Source organism: Euprymna scolopes, chromosome 24 (assembly GCF_053919585.1).
Source record: "Euprymna scolopes isolate OS-2025 chromosome 24, ASM5391958v1, whole genome shotgun sequence".
NCBI lineage: Eukaryota > Metazoa > Mollusca > Cephalopoda > Sepiida > Sepiolidae > Euprymna > Euprymna scolopes.
Genome location: NC_136505.1, coordinates 90,731,250 through 90,752,566, shown reverse-complemented (window position 1 = coordinate 90,752,566; position 21,317 = coordinate 90,731,250). Strand labels below are relative to the sequence as shown.

The window sequence follows — 21,317 nt, the reverse complement described above, 5'->3', positions numbered from 1 at the left end:
AGTATTGAGATAATCAGAAATTACACGCACAAAAACAAGCAGCTATACATGTTCAGACTAGAGTTTGGTGTCTTCCTCTATCTTATTCTCACCAATCAAACGTGAATTAAAAAATTTTTTTTTATTTTTACATTTTCACCCCAAACGAGGCACATTGCCACAGGGGGCTACTATCAGGGACATAAGCTACTGGGTACTATGTAGAGAGTTGGGCAGCCAGATGTCCGTTCACGTTACACTTGAACTTCTGCATGTCAGTACAGTTGGGGAAGCAGGGACCCGTAAGGGAATTCCAAAGTCTAGCGCTCCTGGGGAAGAAACTACTGGAGTAGAAAGCTCTCTTACATCTAGGGATCTCTACTGTGTAGGGGTAGGATTTAACTGCTTGTCGGGTTTGTCGAGGGTATTTACGTCGTGGGGGCACAAGTGCTTGCAGTTCGTCAGATCAGCCAGTGAATCTCAAGCAAATTGTTTGTTACTAAATTTGTACCTAGTGTTATGTGTGACAGCAGAAGGATTTCTGTGTGGAGGATAAAAGCTCCTTTTTATATGTCTAATCAACACCTCCCAACATTCTCCTAAAACGGCAAACAGCTAAAAAAAAAAAAATATTTTGTTTTACAAGATCGTTAATTATTTTATTCAAAAGAAAATTGTGACAAATTTATTGAAATTCTCTTTTCAATATAATCTTTCGCCCTGTCGGCTTGTTTCGCTTACATAATAGTCGTTAATTCAATTTTTAAAAAGTTTTATTGATTTTTTTTTTTTTTGCAGTTCTATCGATCAGTTGTTGCATATTTATTTTTAGAACAAGAAATGTGCATGCATGCAAGTGCAGCGTATTTTTGTTGTGGAAAACGAAATGATTGCAAGCACCTGTTCGTTCGCATTTTTTTTATTTTCATTTTGTGGGTCATTTGCAATTGATGATTATCTGGTTGCTATGGTAATATGTGCTTTACATCTCAACAACCTCTTTAAGTGTTTGGTTGATGCAAAATGTGCACGAGTTAATGCTTTGGTGAGATTCTTTCACTTTGACATCTGTAATTCTCTCTACTCTGCAAACTTTACCTCATCTTTATTTAAGTCTCTCTATCTATCTATCTATCTATCTATCTATCTACTATTTCTCTCTACATATAAATCAGTTATATCTATCATTGGTCAAATAATTTGACCCACAGATTCACTTATTATAAACCCTGGTCTCTTAACCATTTGGCCAACACAGCAATTACACTTCATGTGAGAGAAGGTCCTGGATAAACTATATCCGATGGTGAGGCCCCAACTTGCAGTTGTTGGTTGTTTTTTGTTTTATGGCATATCAACCCTTTTCAGGTTATTTAATGCCGAATCCAGTGATTTTGAAGAATACTTTTTTAGTAGTCTATATTTGTTTTTTGTTTTACGGCATATCAACCCTTTTCAGGTTATTTAATGCCGAATCCAGTGATTTTTAAAGAACAATTTTTTAATAGAATATATTTCGTTTTTTTTTTTTTCAAGTCGGTTTCTATTCAACCCATAGTTTGGACCCTAACAGGTACTAGTGGATCTGGGAGTAATGGCAATTAAAGGGTGGCTCCACACTCCCCAAAGCCCGCAAGCTGGGGCCTCACCATCAGATATAGTTTAAGGTCATATCCAGGACCCCCAGCTTGCGGGCTTTGGGGAGTATGGAGCCACCCGTTAATTGCCATTGCTCCTAGGTCCACTTTGACTCGGAGTGGTAGTACCTGTTAGGGTCCCAACTATAGGTTAAATAGAAACCGACTTGAAAAAAACAAATATATTCTATTAAAACATTTTTCTTCAAAATAACTGCATTTGGCATTAAATAACCTGAAAAGGATTGATACGCCATAAAACAAACAACCAATCATATGAAAAAAAAACCAGCTTGTATTGCTTCATTGTAAGCACAAGTGCTGTGATTTGAAAGAGTTCATATCTTCCAAGGGAGAAAACCATGTGACATGATTAATGTATAAATCATTAATGTCTCTCCAAATGGCTCAACTTCATAAGAGCTTAATAATTAATAACGGTCATTAAATATGCTTAAATATGATATTTTAATTTGTCCTGATTTCGGATATTCTAGCAGGGTGCAGCCCGGCTTTGCCCGGTCGTAAAATATGCTTAAATATGATATTTTAATTCCTCCAGATTTCAAATATATTATTATTATTATTATTATTATTATTATTATTATTATTATGGAGTCGTGATTTCAAAAGTTTTTAAAAAAAAGTATGTGGGTGCCATCAGCTAGAATCAAAACCAAAAGCAAAACTGTAGTTCAAAGCTGGTGATGTTACCACTGTGCCAACGTGACACGCATATGAACTGATTAAAAATATACTAATATGAATGTACAAAATACATAACGGTTTTTTTCAATTTTGACTCCCTTAAAAATTATTTTAACCAGTTAAAAGAATGGTCCATAAAAAATTCAATCATTTGAGGCCCCTAGTGGCGCTCTACAACTTTTAGAAGAAAAAGGAAGAGATAGAGTTTGAAAATATGGAGACAAACAGACAGACAGACATACATAATGAGTTTTATAAATTAGATTAATAAGTAAATATTTTCACTTCTGGCCACCGATCGAAACATGAAATTCACATTTGAATAGTTGTACACAGTTTTTTTTTCTCCCTTGACGAAGAGATTTATCTTGAGACATTCACAAGATGTAATATCTTGTGTAACACATTATGTTAGTAAATAAACATATTAGAATTGAAAATTATTGAAATTACTTCAATATTGTCATTATTATTTACTTCATTGGTTCATGTTCATGTGTTCCGGCACTAAACTACCTTGCCATAACATGTTGCGCACAATGTTTCGAGCAAAGTACCACATCCTCCTCAAATATTTTTATATCCATAGACATATGTTCAATGAACAATTTATACTCTTGAAAAAGCCTGCACTAAACGGGCAAAACGTCAAGTTTTTAGGTCTCTCCACCTCAGCTTTTAATGTTTTGCATTTTTATTTGACACTCCTCAGTATGGAATTACATAACCATATCGTCGATCGAACAATTCAAACTCTGGATCCGTGTATTATAAACCCTGGTCTTATAATCATTCGGCCAACACAGTGGGCCCTGTCGGTGGGGCATTAGAATATGCCGACTACCCCCCCTGCAGATGGTAAAAGTCCCTCAATGGGGGTCCTGGATATGACCTTAAACTATATCCAGTGGTGAGGCCCCAGCTTGTGGGCTTTGGGGAGTGTGGAGCCACCCTTTAATTACCATTGCTTCCAGGTTCACTCTGACCTGGAGTGGTAGTACCTGTTAGGGTCCCAATTATGGGTTAAATAGAAACCGACGTGAAAACAACAAATATATTCTATTAAAACAATTTTTCTTCAAAATCTTTGGATTTGGCATTAAATAACCCGAAAAGGGTTGATATGCCGTAAAACAAAAACAACCAACCAACACAGTGATACACACTTTGACATGTGAGAGAAATACATCTTGTGTTCTTTCAGTATAAATACAAAATATAATTATTTTATTTATTTGGATTATTATCCTGATCTTCTAGTTGTTGTTTTCATGACATTTCGACCAGTTATTTCTCTGGCCTTCGCCAGGTTAACCATAACGGGATAGGAATATCGAATCTTCCTGTCTACATCCACAGCAATTACTGCCTTCAATAGCCGTTGTCATCTCACTAATCCTCTGACCGGATTTGGATGGGATTGAAACCGCTACCTCCAGACAATGCTCATCTAGAATTGTAGATATTCCACATCTCTATCCACTGTGCCATGGCCCCCGAGGGACAATCAAGGTTGGATTTTTTTTTTGTCCACATTTTTATATTTTTGTACTTCCAATTGTCAGGTCCGTACCAATTGTTATATTATTGAATTTGGGCTATTATCTTCTAGTTGTTATTTTCACGTTTCGGCCAATTATTATTTCTCTGGCCTTCGTCAAATGATAATTGGGGCAAATAATTAAATAAAATAAATCATATAAAATTACTCATCTCAAAATAATTCCAAATTAATTCAATAAAAGGTAAAATCCGATCTTCCAGGGGAGAGAACCTTCCAAGATGAGTTCTGATCTTCCAGGGGAGATAACCTTGTAATGTGGCTAATTTATAAATCAATTTTTTATCTCGCGAAAGGGCTCAACTTTGTTTTACTCTTATTCATCTCAAATATATAGCAACTTAAACATAATAGGCTAATATTTGGGATCATGTCTATGGAGGCACTATGTAGGAAGTTGAGAAGCAAGATGTCTGTTCACATTACATTTAAATTTTAACATGTTAGTACAGTCAGGGAAGCAGGAAATAGGGAAGGAATTCCAAAATGTAGCAATTCGAAAGAAGAAAGATTAGAAGACTTTCCAGCAACTAGGGACCTATACAGTGAAGGTGTGGGGTTTATCTTCTTGACAAGTTAATATAAGACTAACGAATAAGAAAATGAAGACAAGACTGTTTGTTCTATTTTAATAATAATAATAAGGGAATATGCAGTGCCCACTAAAAGACCCAACCATGGATATCTATATAATTATAAAACTCATGACCGTCCTTGCTTGTTTGCATCTTGTCTGCCATTATCAAGCAATTCCATCTTTTAAAATGACTAGCCTGGGTGCTAGGCATTGCCCGGGTGTTTGTAAGAGTGTGTTGAGCAAAAAAATTAAATTAAAAAAAATTGGTAGTAGGCAGGCAGGCAGGCTTGAACGCATACTGTGAAGGAGGAAAAAAAAAATGTGAAAAAAAAAAAACCATGACATCTTTGCCATGTATGCATCACCAAACCAGAAGTGGCGAAGGTTTAAATTAAGGCTAGTCAATCAAAAAGAGGGGATGACTTTCGAAAATATTGGTGAAAAAAGCGACCCCTCTCGGTAGAAAAGTGTCCAGTTGATGGTGAAGAAATTAATGTTTTTAGCTAATTTTTGGATATTTGTTGTTCGAAGGGTCAAGCTTCGAAACAATACTGATCTTGTGAAAATCCATCGCCTTTGTCAAAAGTTTTAGGCAAACCTTCATTCATGCATACATACATTTAAACGAACAGATGAGGTGTATATTACAAATGACAGGTGAATGAATATATATATATATATATATATATATATGTATATATATATATATATATATATATATATATATATATATATATATATAATGTGTGTGTGTGTGTATGTAAATGTTAGAAGATGGCACTAGATTCAACATTATGGCAAATGAGGCGGCGTGATAATGCTGTGGTCATATGTCCGACGTAACTATTGGTTGCATTGTTGTTGTTGTTATAGGAGTTACATTCTCCCAAGTGGCATTTGAACTGATAGATGACGTTAGTACGTTCTAGTGGTTTAACAGAGGGAGGGATTTTTTTTAACGAAGTTTTGGGTTTAAAATTTTTTATAATAAATGATGAATCTAATGCTATTGTCTACAGGGGGGATGTATGTATGGATGATGTTTTTTATAACGATTTCTATGAGGGCGGAAAGTTGTATGTTTTGGTTTTGATTCTAGTTGATGGCACCCAGAACATATATATTATTTTACTTTTAATCTGACTACTATATATTAAGTACAATATAATAATCAATAGAGAATTATCTCTATAACTAGCGGGGGTACCCGGCGTTGCCCGAGTGTTTGTTTCCAGGACGGGGGGGGGGAGTTTTAAAAAATGTTATGGTAGGTAAGTAGGAAGGATTAAACCCGAAGTCATGAGTAAAAGTAGGAAAATAAAGTGTGAAAAAAAAACAAAAACATCTGCAACGTTAACAGTTCGGCCACCAAGAAAAGTCCATTCCAGTTGTTTAGGAAAAAAAAAAAAAAAAAAACGACTACGGTAGGTCGGCGCGAACGTGAAAATATAATGTGAATTGTCCAGCACGCTAACCACTACGCCACAGAGCACTGCAGCTTAGTTTAGTGATTTTAAATAACTTCACATGAAAGAACTACGAAGCCAAACCAGTGTTCTCTTCTCAACTGTTCCTTGTGAACGATCCCCAAACGGTGTTAAGTGGTGGCAGGGGGAGGAGGAATTTATTAGAGAGAAAATATTTTACCACTTCCATTGATCTTAACCGATTTTGGCCGTGACTTCTCAGCAGAAAAAGTATAGAAATCTAAGATTATCGAGGAATTTGAGAAATAATAAGCCTATAACACACCTCAGATATTGTTCTGCCGTTTGTGCATATTATATTTGCATGAAATATCTTGATTTTTAATCCTATTAAGGTCAAAATAAGACGGGAAAAAATGAGTTCATTTTATTTATATAGATAGATAATAAATATGAAATCTGCATGAATTAAAATATCTTATTTAAGCATATCTTATGACTGGACAATACTGGGCAGCCTGGTATAAAATGCTCTTCTATGTGAAAACTAATCTGGTAAGATACTCTTCAATCCAGGTGATAAAAACATTAAGAGGAAGAAACTGAAATGAAAGAAGTCTCCCACAATCTGCCTGCCCTGGACAGGAGGTATTTCAGGAAAGATGCGCTCCTCACAATCTGAAGTGATTCAGTATTTCAAATGGAAAGCAATTTGGTCAAGCTGTAAAATGGAATTGTTTTCTGAACATTCTTCATTCTATTCATGACTTTATACAATTGCATACACTTTCAATTGACCTTCCAAACAACTTGATCTGCTCACGAATTTCTATTAAGTTCCACACAAAGAGGAAAGGCCTGTCTCCTATTCCGTCTTTGATGCCAGAAACCAACATTTTTGGCAAATTGTCTACGTTTCTGGTATTCTTCTGTGATATTCAGTTCTTACTTTTATATCAATGCCAATGACTGCGTCAATTATTGGTCTATTAGAGACAAGAATCTGCTCTCTATTAAACTTCTTCCCCCCCCTCTCTCTCTCTCTCTCTCTCTCTCACGCACACAGATACACACAAATGTATATTAGTGTTGGGACGATTAATTGGAATCTGAAAAATTGATGCCTATTTTCTGATGCCAAAAACGATTCTTTTGTCTTTTTTTATTTGATTTTGTTTAAAGTAAAATCTTCAATTGCTGATAATAATAATAAAATAATAAATATTTACTGATTTTAAATTACCAGTAGAGCTAAAATCGATAGATCATTCTTCGCAAGTATATTTTGACATTTATTTTTTACGAAAATCGAGGAAAATAACGATCTTATAGTTAAATCATTAGAGATTTATAAAGCATTGGAATCGGGAATTGTATCGGAATTGTTCGATCACTAATATATATATCTATATATATATATATAGATAGATACATACATACATACATACATACATATAGTGATTTAAAGATTATGAGGGGGTTTTTAAGCATGAAAAACGATGTTACTTTTTGTATTTAATATTTTTATTGTTAGTTTTTATATTTCAAGCGGACCTCCGCTCAAAAGTATTGAAATATATATATTTGTATGTACAGTATATGCGTTTGACGATTATTGAAAGCAAAAATCAAAGTGATATATTATTTAAAACTTAAATTTTTAGTGATTAAAATAGGTCTCATCAGAAAATTAAACATTTAAAGTTTTGTCTCCATTTCTTCTAAATAACATTTTTTTATAAAATAATTTGGTCATCTTTGCTGAAGTTAAAAATACGTCCTAATTGTAATGACGCCAATGCAATGTCTGTTCCAAGAGTGTGTGAACATCTGCACGCGATATGAAAAGTGAGTATCTCTTGGTATTAAAAGCATTGAGGATTTGAATAAGTGACTGTAATCAAAATAAAAAAATCAATGCGAGATATATTGATTTTTGGTTCCTCGACAAAAGGAAGGTGGACCTGTAAATTCACCCTTGTACGTTCATCCGTTCGCACTTTTCTCGATAACTACGCCTTCGAATTTTGGGAAATTTTGCACAAACATAAAACATGATATGAGTAAAAAAAATAACAGAATGGATTTTCCAAGAAAACTCCGGTTACTCCCTTAGTGGTGCCTTTCGGGTTAAAATGGCTAAAATTGACACTTTTGTGCTTATTAAAAAAAAAATCGATGCCTTGGATTTTTATAAAACTTTGTGAAAAGTTGTAACTAACTGATTTCTATATAATTTTGTTTGTCTATACTTCGCGATAACTCTTCGGTGTGCCCCATGGTCCCTTTTAGGACGAATAAAAACACTCAATTTTTAAGATTATCTTACCATATTTGTCCAAAATTTTCTGTGTATGTTTATTTAGCAGTTTTGCATGGTGCTGAACTCAAATTTAAATATGTTAAGGCCTTGGGAACTTTTGGATCTAAATGGGGGGGGCAAATGATGAACTTAGTCATTTCTTTCTTTGCATGGTGCAGAACTCAAATTTACATATTGTTAAGGCCTAAAACTGCACCGTTTGTTTATTTTCACCAGGATTTGACGCCCCCTGGGGACTTTTGGAGCTAAATGGGGCGGGGAGCAAATGCTGAACTTAGTCATTTTTTTATACCTCATTCACTGTGCACTCACGGGGAACCATGCATGCTTCATTTGTTTTTATTAATTTTATTATTTAAAACTTTAATTTTCAGCATATAAAATAGCTCTCATCAGATGATTAGACATTTCATAGTTTTAAAAATTTTTCTTATATATATATATATATATATATATATATATATATATATATACACACACAGTGAAATGATAAGTGTCACCCTAAAGAAAATAACACTACAGCTTTATTTTAAACTTTTCTTGAAAAAATCAATTCAGCTGACCGATTTACGTTTTTCATAAGAAACATCTTCTCTTATATAAAAAAAAAAAGTTCTGTTTACAATAGACAAACAAACATTCACTGCCAATTTCTTTTAAATAAACAAAAAACATTGTAGTTTTCTTGAATATACACTGTACATTCAACTCAACATTTTATGACAAATTATGAAAAGAAGGTGCTTATGTACTTATGCAAGGCTCCACATTGCGAGTGAAACGGTCGCATTTGCAAGTGATTTTTCAAAATGGCGACTAGAAATAATGAAACGCTTATCTTTTAGCAATTGCATTTCTTCCACTGACAATCTCCCAAAACCCATTACTGAATGAAAAATATCTTTTCAATTTTTTTTTTAATAAAACGAACAAAATTAAATTATTTAAACAATAAAAGTTGAATAGAAGAATATATATTTTTGTTTTTAAAGAAAGGCTGTTTAAAAAATATCTGAAGAAATTAGAATGTTTATACCTTCAAGTATCAACATAAAATTTGTTGTATATTTAGAATTACACTTATTAAGAAAAAAAAACAGAAAAATCTTTATGGTGTACATACACGTCACATAACTAAGATGTCATATTCTAAAAATCATGTGGGTTTGGCAAGTAACTTTTCTATTTGGCTAGTAAACGAAAATATTTACTTGTCAAAGTTCAACTAAAGATAAGTTTGTCCGTAGAGCCCTTTTATGTTATCGCGCTATTTTGTAACATGTCTTAACTTAAACTCAATTTTACAATATCTTTTTTATTAAACTGTTAGGTGAAAGTACAGTATAATTGCAAAACACCATCTCCTACTCGTATTTATAATGGCTTTCTAAATAATTATGTTGTTATTTCAGCTGGCTAACATAAATGCATAAGTATCAAAAATTATTCATCTTTTATTGAAAAAAAAAATTTGCTTAATAAAAAAACTGGGTATTTTTTATGACAGTATCCACCGTACTATAAACACCCACGACATCCACATGTTAAAAACCTCTTCCGGAATAAACACTCCCAACCTCCCCATATTTCAGCTTTTGAGGGATGTTTACTCCGAAAGCCCTTCATAACATGGGGAGGTTTGGGTGTTTATACTATGCTGGGTACTAAGAAATTTGTAAAAAAAATTCCCAATATTTTCCGACAGTACAGAACGCAGTGTAAACACCCTCAGCATCCCCATGTTTGGAACAGCTTGCGGAATTAACACCTCCTGTCTATCCATTATTAAGAACGGCTTTCGAGATTGGGGCGTTTTTTCAAAAGACTCTTAACATGGGGAGGTTTGCGGTGTTTATACTACCCTAGGTACTGTCGTAAAAAATTCCAAAAATTGAAAAAAAATGAAAAAAATATTAATAAAAGTAAATAAACAATACAAAGTGCAAGTTTTCTTGAAAAAATAAACATATATTCAGTAAGTTTAGAGTAGATTTTACTTTTGATTTATTGTATTTATAGTTTTTTTTTTTTTTGTTTCTTTGTTTTGTAAGTCATCTGCTTCTGTTACTTTGCTAGACTTAATCCACTTACTGTCCGATGAGCCCGAACTATAATTTATGCAAAATCCCAAGGATCTGAGTCAAATTATGCTAGCGTGCCAAACTTTTCTTATAACTCATATATTAAAAATTGCACGATTACATGATTTTTGTTATAATTACTTACTTTTATTGCTCAATTACTTATATCAGTATCATTACGGCTGCTATGCTTTCGGATTAGGGGCACGTGAGAAAAAAAAAGCTAGAACAATCAAGACAAAAATTTCACTTACCTACTCTGTTCAGGCTTTGTGCCATATTACCAGTGGGCACCACTGATACAGATACTTAACAATTCCAAATGATTATTTAAGATTTTCTACACTTAACATTCTTTCATAACTTCTTGGGCAATGCCGAGAACCGGGTCCTGCTAGTATATATATAATGTTCTGATGTCTGTTGTTTTTATTGGTGAGAGTATAAACGTGTGAGAATGCTATCATGTATTCGACTCATGTCATTAAGTGTTTTGAAGTTTTCTCGCTTTACTTGTAATATCTGCATTACGTTTCCCATATAGGGATGCATTTATTTAATTTTTATGTATGTAAAAATTAAATATGCACACTAAGCGTCACAACCACTATTTATCTTACTGTGATTTTATTCGAAAATCCATCATTCATGACGTCATATCTGCTAAGATATTCTTATTGCATAACACAAAAAATAATGAGCCTTTATTTTTACATTATCCATGAAAGACATAATTTTACCATCAAATTTACATATGTGTTTTCAGTATGCACGCACATAAATTAGATTGGCACTTCTGAAGAAAAGAGAGTCGCTCTTTATATAACTATTCACAGAAGTAAATATTACGATGCCTCCGTTCAGTCTCAGGAGACAATGGATACCTCTTGTAAGGGTAACTGTGCATGTAATTGTGAGGCAAGGGTTGCACAATCTCCGACCAAATATGACCATGTCAATTGAAGACGGTCAAAGAATGGTGTGGAGTATGCATTCAAATTCTCACCTGCAGGTATTTAACAAGATTGGTGGAAAAATGGTTAGATCATTCTACCGCTCCAGTAGATATCTTACTCCTGATGCAATTTATATAATTATAAAACTCAAATGATCTTGTAACGATGTATGTAACCCACTTTCTGGCTTACGACATCCGGTTGCGCATGCGCGCATGACCTGCGCACTAAAATATTAACGTTATTATTTCGAAATTATTATTTAACATGGGAAGAGTGGGGTTTAAAATAATTTAAACGTAATACAGAAATGAATGATGTAAAAAAGAAAGTAGATATATCAAAATTTGAATTTAACTATAATAAGTATTGTGGTAATACAGAAATGAACGATGAAAAAAAAAAAAAAGCCGACAGTATTAACAATTGTTTATTTGGATAATTAAAACGCAAACAAAAAAAAAGAACAACTGGGACGCTGAAATATTAACGTTATTATTTTGAAATCATTTAACATGGGAAGAGTGGGGTCTAAAATAACTTAAACGTAATATAGAAATGAACGATGTAAAAAAAGCAAAAAAAAAAAGCAGATATATCAAAATTTGAATTTAACTATAATAAGTATTATGGTAACTGTTCAGTGCACATTTACCTATAAGTATGGCCAACCACTTATAATTCAGTAACTGTAATTTTTTTTTTTTCAAAAATAATCAATTATAATAAACAGAACGACTTCTAGAAATCTATGTTCTTTTTTCATTTTAATATACTTTCATAGAAATGTTTCTATTATGTCAAAATAAAACTGTTTTCTTTGTCACAAGTGTCACGCTCATACATGAATTCCACAGCTAATATAACATACTGACCCAACGGGTCACGGGTAGTCTAGTTCTCTATAAGAGTCAGGTATGTCCTAAAATGGAGAATTGTTGCCACATCTGAGCAGGAGCTGCCCGGTGTGCCACATACTGCCTTGATGTGTTCAAAACTTGCTTTGAAAACTAATAAGTGACGACGCTTCTTTATCACAGAAGAGACGTTGTGAGCTTATCTATGCTGGATTATTTTTATTACAGATGCTCATCTGGGCTCCATTCTATTGTCCCTCCTTGCCAAACTTTCACAAAATATACTCGACTAGCTACAACCACTATCAACAATTTCCTCTACTTCTATCTGTGCCTAAATATAAATACAGATTCCATGACCAAAGCTTCTCTCCTAGAACTACCCGCCCGTGGAACTCTGTCCACTGGCCTGCTTCCCGGAAGGCTACAATATGGTAGCCTTCAAGTCCAATGTAAACAAGTTCTTGTTGATCCGTCCCTTTACCCAATCTACACCATTAACGATTATTACATCATCACTTTGCGTTTATTAACCCTTATTCTTGAGTGGCCTTAGGGTTTTGATAAGTGGTGGCTTCCTTGTAAAAAAAAAAATTTTTTTTTCATTTTTATATTATCTTTATGGAAAATGTAGAAGTTTTGCTTTCTAATTTTTATGTGTGTATGTGGTGTGCACAGACACATATGTAAATTAAATGGCAACATTGAAAAGAGTCGCTCTTGTTCTAAATGCTCACTGAAACATCAACAAATATTAGAGAGTGATTGAATCAACATAGTAAGAAAAATACACTGATAGCTAAGATTATAAATTACAGCGAATTAGAACAACTAAAACTGAATCCCAGAACTAAGATATATCTTAGCATATCTTTTGTGTAGTTAAAATGTGTAGGTCAAGACTCATTCCTTAGTTTTGGGGTTTGGAAAAAAGTGTAGCATCTGTTTTAGATACTAGACTACATTTTTTCTATCCTCAGTCAATGAAGGAGAGTTCTTTCTATTCCCCCCCCCCTCAATCCCAAGTGCCTCTTTTAAGAAACTGGACTGATTTTCTCAACATTAAATATTGTGCCTGACGCTGTTCTCATGGGGATGGAAAGTAAATATGGACTCCCCCCTAACTAACGCCTAAAAACTAAATGCAAATTTCATGAACAAAGTATCTTTCCTAGAGCTACTCGCCTGGGGATCCCTATACTACAAGATTGCTTTCCAGCTGACTATAATATGGTCGTTTTCAAGTCCAATGTAAACAAATTCTTATTGAGCCATTCCTTTAAATAATAAAATTCTATTCAATTTCCACCTCTACCGATTATTACGGTGTTGTATCACTGACCACTTGACACTCATTAACTCTTATCCTCGAGTGGCCTTCGGGCCTTAATGTGGTGACTCCCTTGTAAAAAAATCAAAACAAAAGAAAGCTCAAATAAGAAAGAAAGCTCAAAGAAGGAAGCTCAATACATTGTGGATAATATACGGGTCATCTTGGCCATCACTGTAACATTGATGGCTACATTCCAAACTGACCGCAATCCTTTGACCTTCAGAAGTCGATAATCTTCTTACTACCACCACAAACACTAAGTAGCTTGCACTGACCAAAATGCTGCATGAAATTGATTCGATCAGAAGTGAAATCGTGAAGAACATTTGAAAAACTGACGCAAGTAGAAATCAGTCGGACAAAACCAGCTTAAAGAAGTTGGAATTTGAGTACTGTTGGCAGATTTGGGTTGGTGCATCTACTATTTGCCTCTCCTTCTTAGACAGGGTCAAAAAAAAAAGTATCGAGTCTAATAGGTATGGCACTATTAACTAAGCTCAACCTCTGTCCTATTTCCGCAATGTTTCATCCCTGGGTTTGTTTTACAAATACTTTAATGTAATGTGCTCTGATGAACTTGTAGCACTTGTCCCCCCCCCCATCAAGCGGCAAAATCCAACCCCTTTCACTGTTGAGGTTCCTAGATTCTAGAAAGCGTTCTACTCAAATGGTTTCTCCCCTTGGACTGCTAGACTTTGGTATTCTCTCTCTGTCTCCTGCTTTTCAGACTTTGTTGCTTATCTCCTTACATAGTTGGCCCTGTCGGTGGGGCATTAGAATACGCCGACTGCCCCCCTGCAGAGTGTAAAAGTCCCTCAATGGGGGTCCTGGATATGACCTTAAACTATATCCAGTGGTGATGCCCCAGCTTGTGGGCTTTGGGGAGTGTGGAGCCATCCTTTAATTGCCATTGCTCCCAGGTCCACTCTGACTCGGAGTGGTAGTACCTGTTAGGGTCCCAACTATGGGTTAAATAGAAACCAACGTGAAAACAACAAATATATTCTATTAAAAAAAATTTTCTTCAAAATCTTTGGATTCGGCATTAAATAACCCGGAAAGGGTTGATATGCCGTAAAACAAAAACAACCAACCAACCTTACAAATTTTTCTGTAGACTTGACATTGTCCAAAATAATAGCGCCTTACATTCAAGTGGCAATATGCCTTGTTACGGGTGAATAAGAGTTAAAAAAAAAAAAAAATCTATTCCTATTCAAACTGAATTTGCTAGAATAGTGCGAGATCACACTATATGCACTTTTAATTCTTGCTCTTTATTACAATTTATCAGGAAAACAAATTTGAATTATGGTTGTATGTACTAAGATAATACAAACTTATGTGACACAATGAGGCATTTAACAGCGCATTTCCTTTGGCTTTTCGTACTTGAGTTAAAAATCACATTTCCCTTGGCTTTTCGGACTTGGGACAGAAACTGCATTTACCTTGTCTTTTCGTACTGAGGATGGAAACTGCATTTCACTTGGCTTTTCGAGTTTAGGACAGAAACTGCATTTCATTTGGATTTTCACGCGTAGGATCGAAATTAGATTTCTCTTGATCCTTTATGCTAACATTTAAAAATCACATTTCCGTTGTTAAATGCGCCAGTGTAATACATGCGTGTTAAGTGTATAATAGACATTTTTATTTTTATCTTTATTGCTTGTTCCTACCTTTTGGTCAAAAAGGATTACCACAAATTCATCTCTGTTGAATCAACTTTTATTTTTGTTTAATCACAACCAATAAACGAACGTTACGAGATGCGTAATCCTGTGCAGTCAACAGAAAGTATTATTCTTCACCGCCACCCATTCATTCTTTGTTTGCTCAAAGTCCGTTTCTATTTATTCCCTTTTGAAAATGTCTCTAAAATGAGCGCCAGCACTGGTCGACCTGCGACTCTTTCTCTCTTAATCCGATGACTGATTACTTGGACAATTCTTACTGGACCACTTTCATGTCTGCTCGTTAACTTTTATTTATTAACTTCTCATAATAAAACCTTAAAAAAAAAAAAAAAAACAATAATAAAAAAAAAAACTTGTGACCTATTGCGTAACGTATTGAGTTCGTATTACATGGTTTATATAGTTTCAAGTCCGTTTTACATGCTGGCATGTGTTGGACGGCTTTTAGAAATTGACCTGCAAACTAACCCATCTTTGGCCAACTTTGTCATGGTTGATCTGCTAAGCTAAGGTCGAGATCTCTAAGAGGAGGAAGACGTCTAGTAAATGTGGGAAAAGCTAATTAAGTTTTTTTTTTTTTTTTTTTTTTTACACAGGAATCACTACCTATCAAGGCCCGGAGGCCACTCAAGGATAAGAGTTAATGGGTATGCATTAGTCAATGTGATTATTGTAGTAAACATAAGTAGTCAGAATTTTTTTAAATGGGATTACTTAGGTGGATGGTTCGTCAAGAACTTGTTTACGTTGGACTTGAAGACAATCAGATTGTAGTCAGCTGGAAAGCAGGCAATCGGAAGAGAGTTCTACAGGCGTGCAGTTCTAAGGAAGCTTTGTTCATGGAATCTACATTTAGGTTTAGGCACAGATAAAGAGTGTGGGAAATTATTGATAGTGGTTTTGACTAGACGAGTGTTTTCCATGAAAGTTTGGCGAGGGGGGGGGCATAGATTGAAGCTCAACTGAGTACTTGCCATGATAATAACGGTAAAACAGAGACAGGCTCGCAACGTCTCTTTCAAAATATTAAAAATCTAAATCATTAAAAGGCCATTACTTACATGATTGGATTCAACATTAAGTCGAACAAAAAAGTTATGCCGTGAAAAAAAAAAACCACCCCCAAAAATAATGCTGCCAATAAAACAGATGTATGTGTGACTGTGTGAAAATATTTAACCGATAAACTCTTAAACTACTCATCACACAACACTGAAATTAGCAGGAAATAGTAATCATTACGGCTATGACAAGAAAATATTCTTATCATTGTTTTGACTCTCGAGTATATATTCGACACAGTTTGACACGGAGAACCACATCACTCTATCTAAAAACATAAAATATTAGTTGATATATACTCGAGAGTCCAAATAATGAAAAGAATAATCGCTTGTTATAGCCCTAGCAGTCATACATAAAGGATGGTTTATAACATGTAAAATTTTTGTTTGGATGGATAAATAATGCGTACAGAAATATGTCGGCAAGTTGAAATACAAAATATTCATTCCCATTTGCCAACATATTTCTATTACTTTTGTGCATGCGCAAATTCATTCATAGATTGAAATGATTTAATTTAAAATCTTTTTTTATCTATCTGTTGATAGCTCAAATGGTAGGGAACATTGACACCCAAGTCATTTTTATTTTTTAACTTTGGAAATCAGTACTATATATTTGGTACAATATAATATTCAATTGAGAATTAGCTGTGTAATAATATAACTACAAAATCTGCATGAATCAAAATATAGTTAAGCAGACAAGGCCAGTCGCCCCTCGCTAGTATTGGAATAAAATTAGAATATTGGATGCTTCATGTAATTCTCAAGAAAATTCTAGAAAATCATGCCAGTCCCCCCCTCCTCCTCTTTCTCTCTTTCTTTAACACTATGAGAGAATGGTATTATACTTTTGGCCCCAGCAGAGAGAATGGCAATTGTGATACCTTAAAGAATAATGTTTGGAACTCTGAAATTACTATTTGTTATTTTTTCTTTTTTTTTTATAATTTTTTTTTATTTTTATTTCTTTTTTTTTTTCTTTTTTTTTTTTTTTTTTAGTTTTGCTCCTTTTAGATGTCGGGCTGCTAGCCAATCTAAGCTTAAAGATTGTTTGACGGACTAGAGTTCCAGGTGGTTTCTACCTCAATGCGTTCAGAAAGAAATCCGTCTTAAAAAACAACTATACAAATAAGTTGGTCACATTTCGTTTAGAGTCTTTTAATAACTTTCTCTCCTGTTGAAAGCTTTGCCAGAAAAACCGTCTGGCAAATTGCCAGGAATTTTCAGAGGTGAGGTTAGGGAGTCCATCCGCCTGACTGTTTCAGAAACTCTTCAGCTGTGAAATAGGATTAATTTAATGCCAGACTTTTGAGTAAATGACCTATATCAATGTCACTGCACCAAAAATAACTCCTATTTCCGGGTTTATTCAATGAATACTTCTTTGGTCATCTTTATTTTATTTATTTATTTATTTTTTTATTTATTTATTTTTTTGAAACTAAAGAACATAGACGTGATCTAATGTGGTGGCTATGTGGCCAACACATTTTTACATTTTTTTTTTTTTTAATACAACTAGAAAATTTAAGATATTTGTCTTGGAACTTTGCAGGTGTGCATTTCTATAAGGTTATTTCTACTTAACCTTGTAATTAACCTTGATCTTGAAACACTGTGGAATGCTTTGTTCTGTAAATGACGTCATTGCATTAGCAAGTGCTTACATTTTATTTATTTTTTTTTTTGTGTACCTTAAGAAATACATCATTTGAACAAAAACAAACGGAAATATTGCATTAGCAAGTGCTTACATTTTATTATTATTTTTTTGTGTGTACCTTAAGAAATACTTCATTTGAACAAAAACAAACGGAAATACTTCTATGTCTCATGGAATCGGTAAAAAAAACAAAAAAAAAAACGATCCTTTTTGCAATGGAATCCAACCATATTTGGTACAGACTTTTTAGACTTTTAAAAATGGGCAAAAGTTATGGCCTATTGACTTGGAATGAGTGCTTTTATGCTAAAATGATGATTGAATATAATCAAATTTGTGCTTATTTTTGTATTAAATATTCATCATCATCACATCGTATGAATGATTCTTTTGTTGGCATTGGTTTCCCCGATATTTTTCTAGTATGACATTGGGTACTTACAAGATGGAACATGAGAAGGTTGCTAACATCCTAACTGATTTTTGTGGAACGCACTAAATTCGAACTTGGAACGTCCAGGTTGTCAGTATATGTCGTTGACCATTGTCACCTTCCACATTAAATACTAATCTTTATTAATCCCTAACTGTGCATCGAACGAATACCATAATACTTCGTTTGCTGCACCTTATAATAAAGGTCGTTTACAATATATTAGTAAGATTAGCCCAGTAGTTTCCAAGAAAAAGTGGAATAGCCAGATAGACTAAAAGAAATATAGAAATTTCAGTCTATACCTGACTTGTCCAAGTTTGAGTCCTGAATGTCCAGCAGTTTTTGTTTTATTGTCGTTCAATGATATGGAGAAGGTAGTTTGGGGATTTTCTTCTAAATCAACCCACACACTAGATTTTAATCCATGAGATATTTATCTGTGAGTTTATGTCAAAGCTTATGTATGTAAAAAGAAATCTGTTTAATCGCCATTCAGTGATGCATGAGGATACCTTAATGATTGTCTCATGGATGGGGTCATAAATGGGCTCACATTTATCAAACTTTTACCCCCATCTTCTCATCTACGAGGCTATCTCAGCCCGTTTCTGTGGCCGTCGCTGCTAAAGCCAACCCATTTCTGTGGCCATCAAAGCTAAGGCCAGCCCGTTTCTGCGTCCGTCGCAGCTAAGGCCAGCCCGTTTCTACGTCGTCCGTCGCGGCTAAGGCCAGCCTGTTTCTGCGTCGTCCGTCGCGGCTAAGGCCAGCCCGTTTCTGCGTCGTCCGTCGCGGCTAAGGCCAGCCCGTTTCTGCGTCGTCCGTCGCGGCTAAGGCCAGCCCGTTTCTGCGTCGTCCGTCGCGGCTAAGGCCAGCCCGTTTCTGCGTCGTCCGTCGCGGCTAAGGCCAGCCCGTTTCTGCGTCGTCCGTCGCGGCTAAGGCCAGCCCGTTTCTGCGTCGTCCGTCGCGGCTAAGGCCAGCCCGTTTCTGCGTCGTCCGTCGCGGCTAAGGCCAGCCCGTTTCTGTGACCATCACTTTATTATGCTTGGTCAGTTATATATTATTAAGTATATACTTAGCGTTGACTGGGAATGCACTAAAACAAATATGAGTTTGATAATATTATCAAGAGGGACAGAAGATAAGAATTTAGTTTTGGCATAAAATACATTAAAACAAATATAGATTTCATTATATTTTTAAGAGAGTGGGGGTGATAGTGGGGAGCAATAACTTTAAAATTGACAGCTCCGATAAATACAATATTATTGTTATTTTCAATACATTAAAGCAAGAGAGGAATGAGCTGGATGAGGAATAAAGAAGTATTTGATAAGTCGTTGCAAGCTGTGCTTGGTCAACTTTTTCCCTGATTACCCTCTGTTCAGATGTGTAATACATCTGTTTTTCTATCTGATTCTAAAAATCAGGTTTCAACTCGTTTGTCGAATCATATATTCATCTAAGATAAAACAAATTGTTTATTCACTTTTCATACTTTCTACATCCATACCGATGATAAATCTCATAACACACTGATTGATTCTCAATCTAAACACTGGACCCTGATCTAAGGCCGAATTAAAAGTAAGGGAGATAATTCCTCTTTTAAATTGTACAAAAAAATTTAAAAATTATTTTAATATTTGTTGCAAACTTATCCACACAAAGTTTCCATGTTTTTGTTCTAAAGTTTAAATTTTTTATTTTTGTTCTCAATTTTGCAGAAATGCCCGGACTAATGGCTTTGAAAAAGCGAGCTGCTGCGGATAAACCGCTCTTGGGAGCCAAGATTATCGGTTGTACTCACATTACAGCACAAACAGCGGTAAGAAGGTTTTCTTTTCTTTTTTTTTTATCCATTTCTTCTGCTTAGTTATTTTGTGCTTGAGCTCGTGTGAAGGAAGTATAAACCTCTTTGCTGAATACAAATGCAAAATCTGCAAAGACCTGTGGCATAGCGAATAAAATGTATGCATGCAGCAACCCTGCTGTTTTACCAGCATCAGCGACCACGGCGCTCCAAATTGTAGAGCCATGGTAATCTCAGGAAGACAAGTAAAGACAGTAGTTTCCCGTTGTTTTCCGTCTTGATTCAAGGGGGTGGATATCTTTCCCCACCCCCATCAAGTTAAATGTGCTCCCAGATATTAACCTGAAAATTTATCTGACTCAGCGGCAGTACATACAGTGCCTAGCCTTCCCAAATGGTCACTCATCTTGTACTGACCAGGCTCATCATTGCTTAACTTCGTGGATCTGGCAAGAACGAGTGTGTCAACATGATTGTGCAAATAAAATACTTGGTAAAAATTCAGTTGTAAACCTCTTCTGGAGGTTGAAGGCTCAAATCACAATTCATTAAAAATGCAATGTTTCTGTGGAACAAACTGGGTTCGAACTAGGCACACTCAGGTTGTCAGTTCGTATCATTAACCACTTAACCACTGTCACCTCCCTATTTGTGATTTACCTTAAATTTACTTTCAGTGGAAAATTCCATCATTTTGTTTAAACTTTATGTGAAATTTGTCATTTCTTCCTTTTTTTTTTTTTTTTAAAGTTTAGCTGGTACTTTAAAATATAGTTTAAAAAAAAAACACGAATATTGAAATACCAGATTGATAAAAAAAGACACTAAAAACACTAATTTAAAAATACCAAATAATAAAATGATTAAAAAAGAGAAAGATTTATGTAATGTTGTACACAGAGAACCAACGCGTTGTAGCTTCAGTCACAAAGTGAGCAATAAATAGTAAATAACTTCAACTCACTTTTCCTTTGTAAGAACAACATTTATTTTCTCATTGTTATTGCCGAGACGTCACCCACAGGATCGTTTTCTTGAACATCATTCAAACCTCTGGCGTAATATTGAACGTTCTCCACCCTCTGACGTGGCCTCGAACGTTCTCCACCCTCTGACGTGATCTGGAACGTTCTCCACCCTCTGACGTGATCTGGAACGTTCTCCACCTTCTGACGTGATCTGGAACGTTCTCCACCCTC

The 21,317-nt window shown here is 34.8% G+C and overlaps 1 protein-coding gene across 10 annotated transcripts in view; it reads left to right on the top strand.

The window, feature by feature from the left end:
* Window positions 1-21,317, top strand: part of LOC145246840 (adenosylhomocysteinase-like 1) — a 736,073-nt gene that overhangs the window by 593,823 nt on the left and 120,933 nt on the right. For all 10 annotated transcript variants that reach the window (XM_080108677.1, XM_080108681.1, XM_080108679.1 and 7 more), the window contains one exon: window positions 20,033-20,133. In XM_080108677.1, the coding sequence (XP_079964803.1) occupies window positions 20,033-20,133 (101 nt within the window). The remainder of the gene's footprint in view (window positions 1-20,032; window positions 20,134-21,317) is intronic.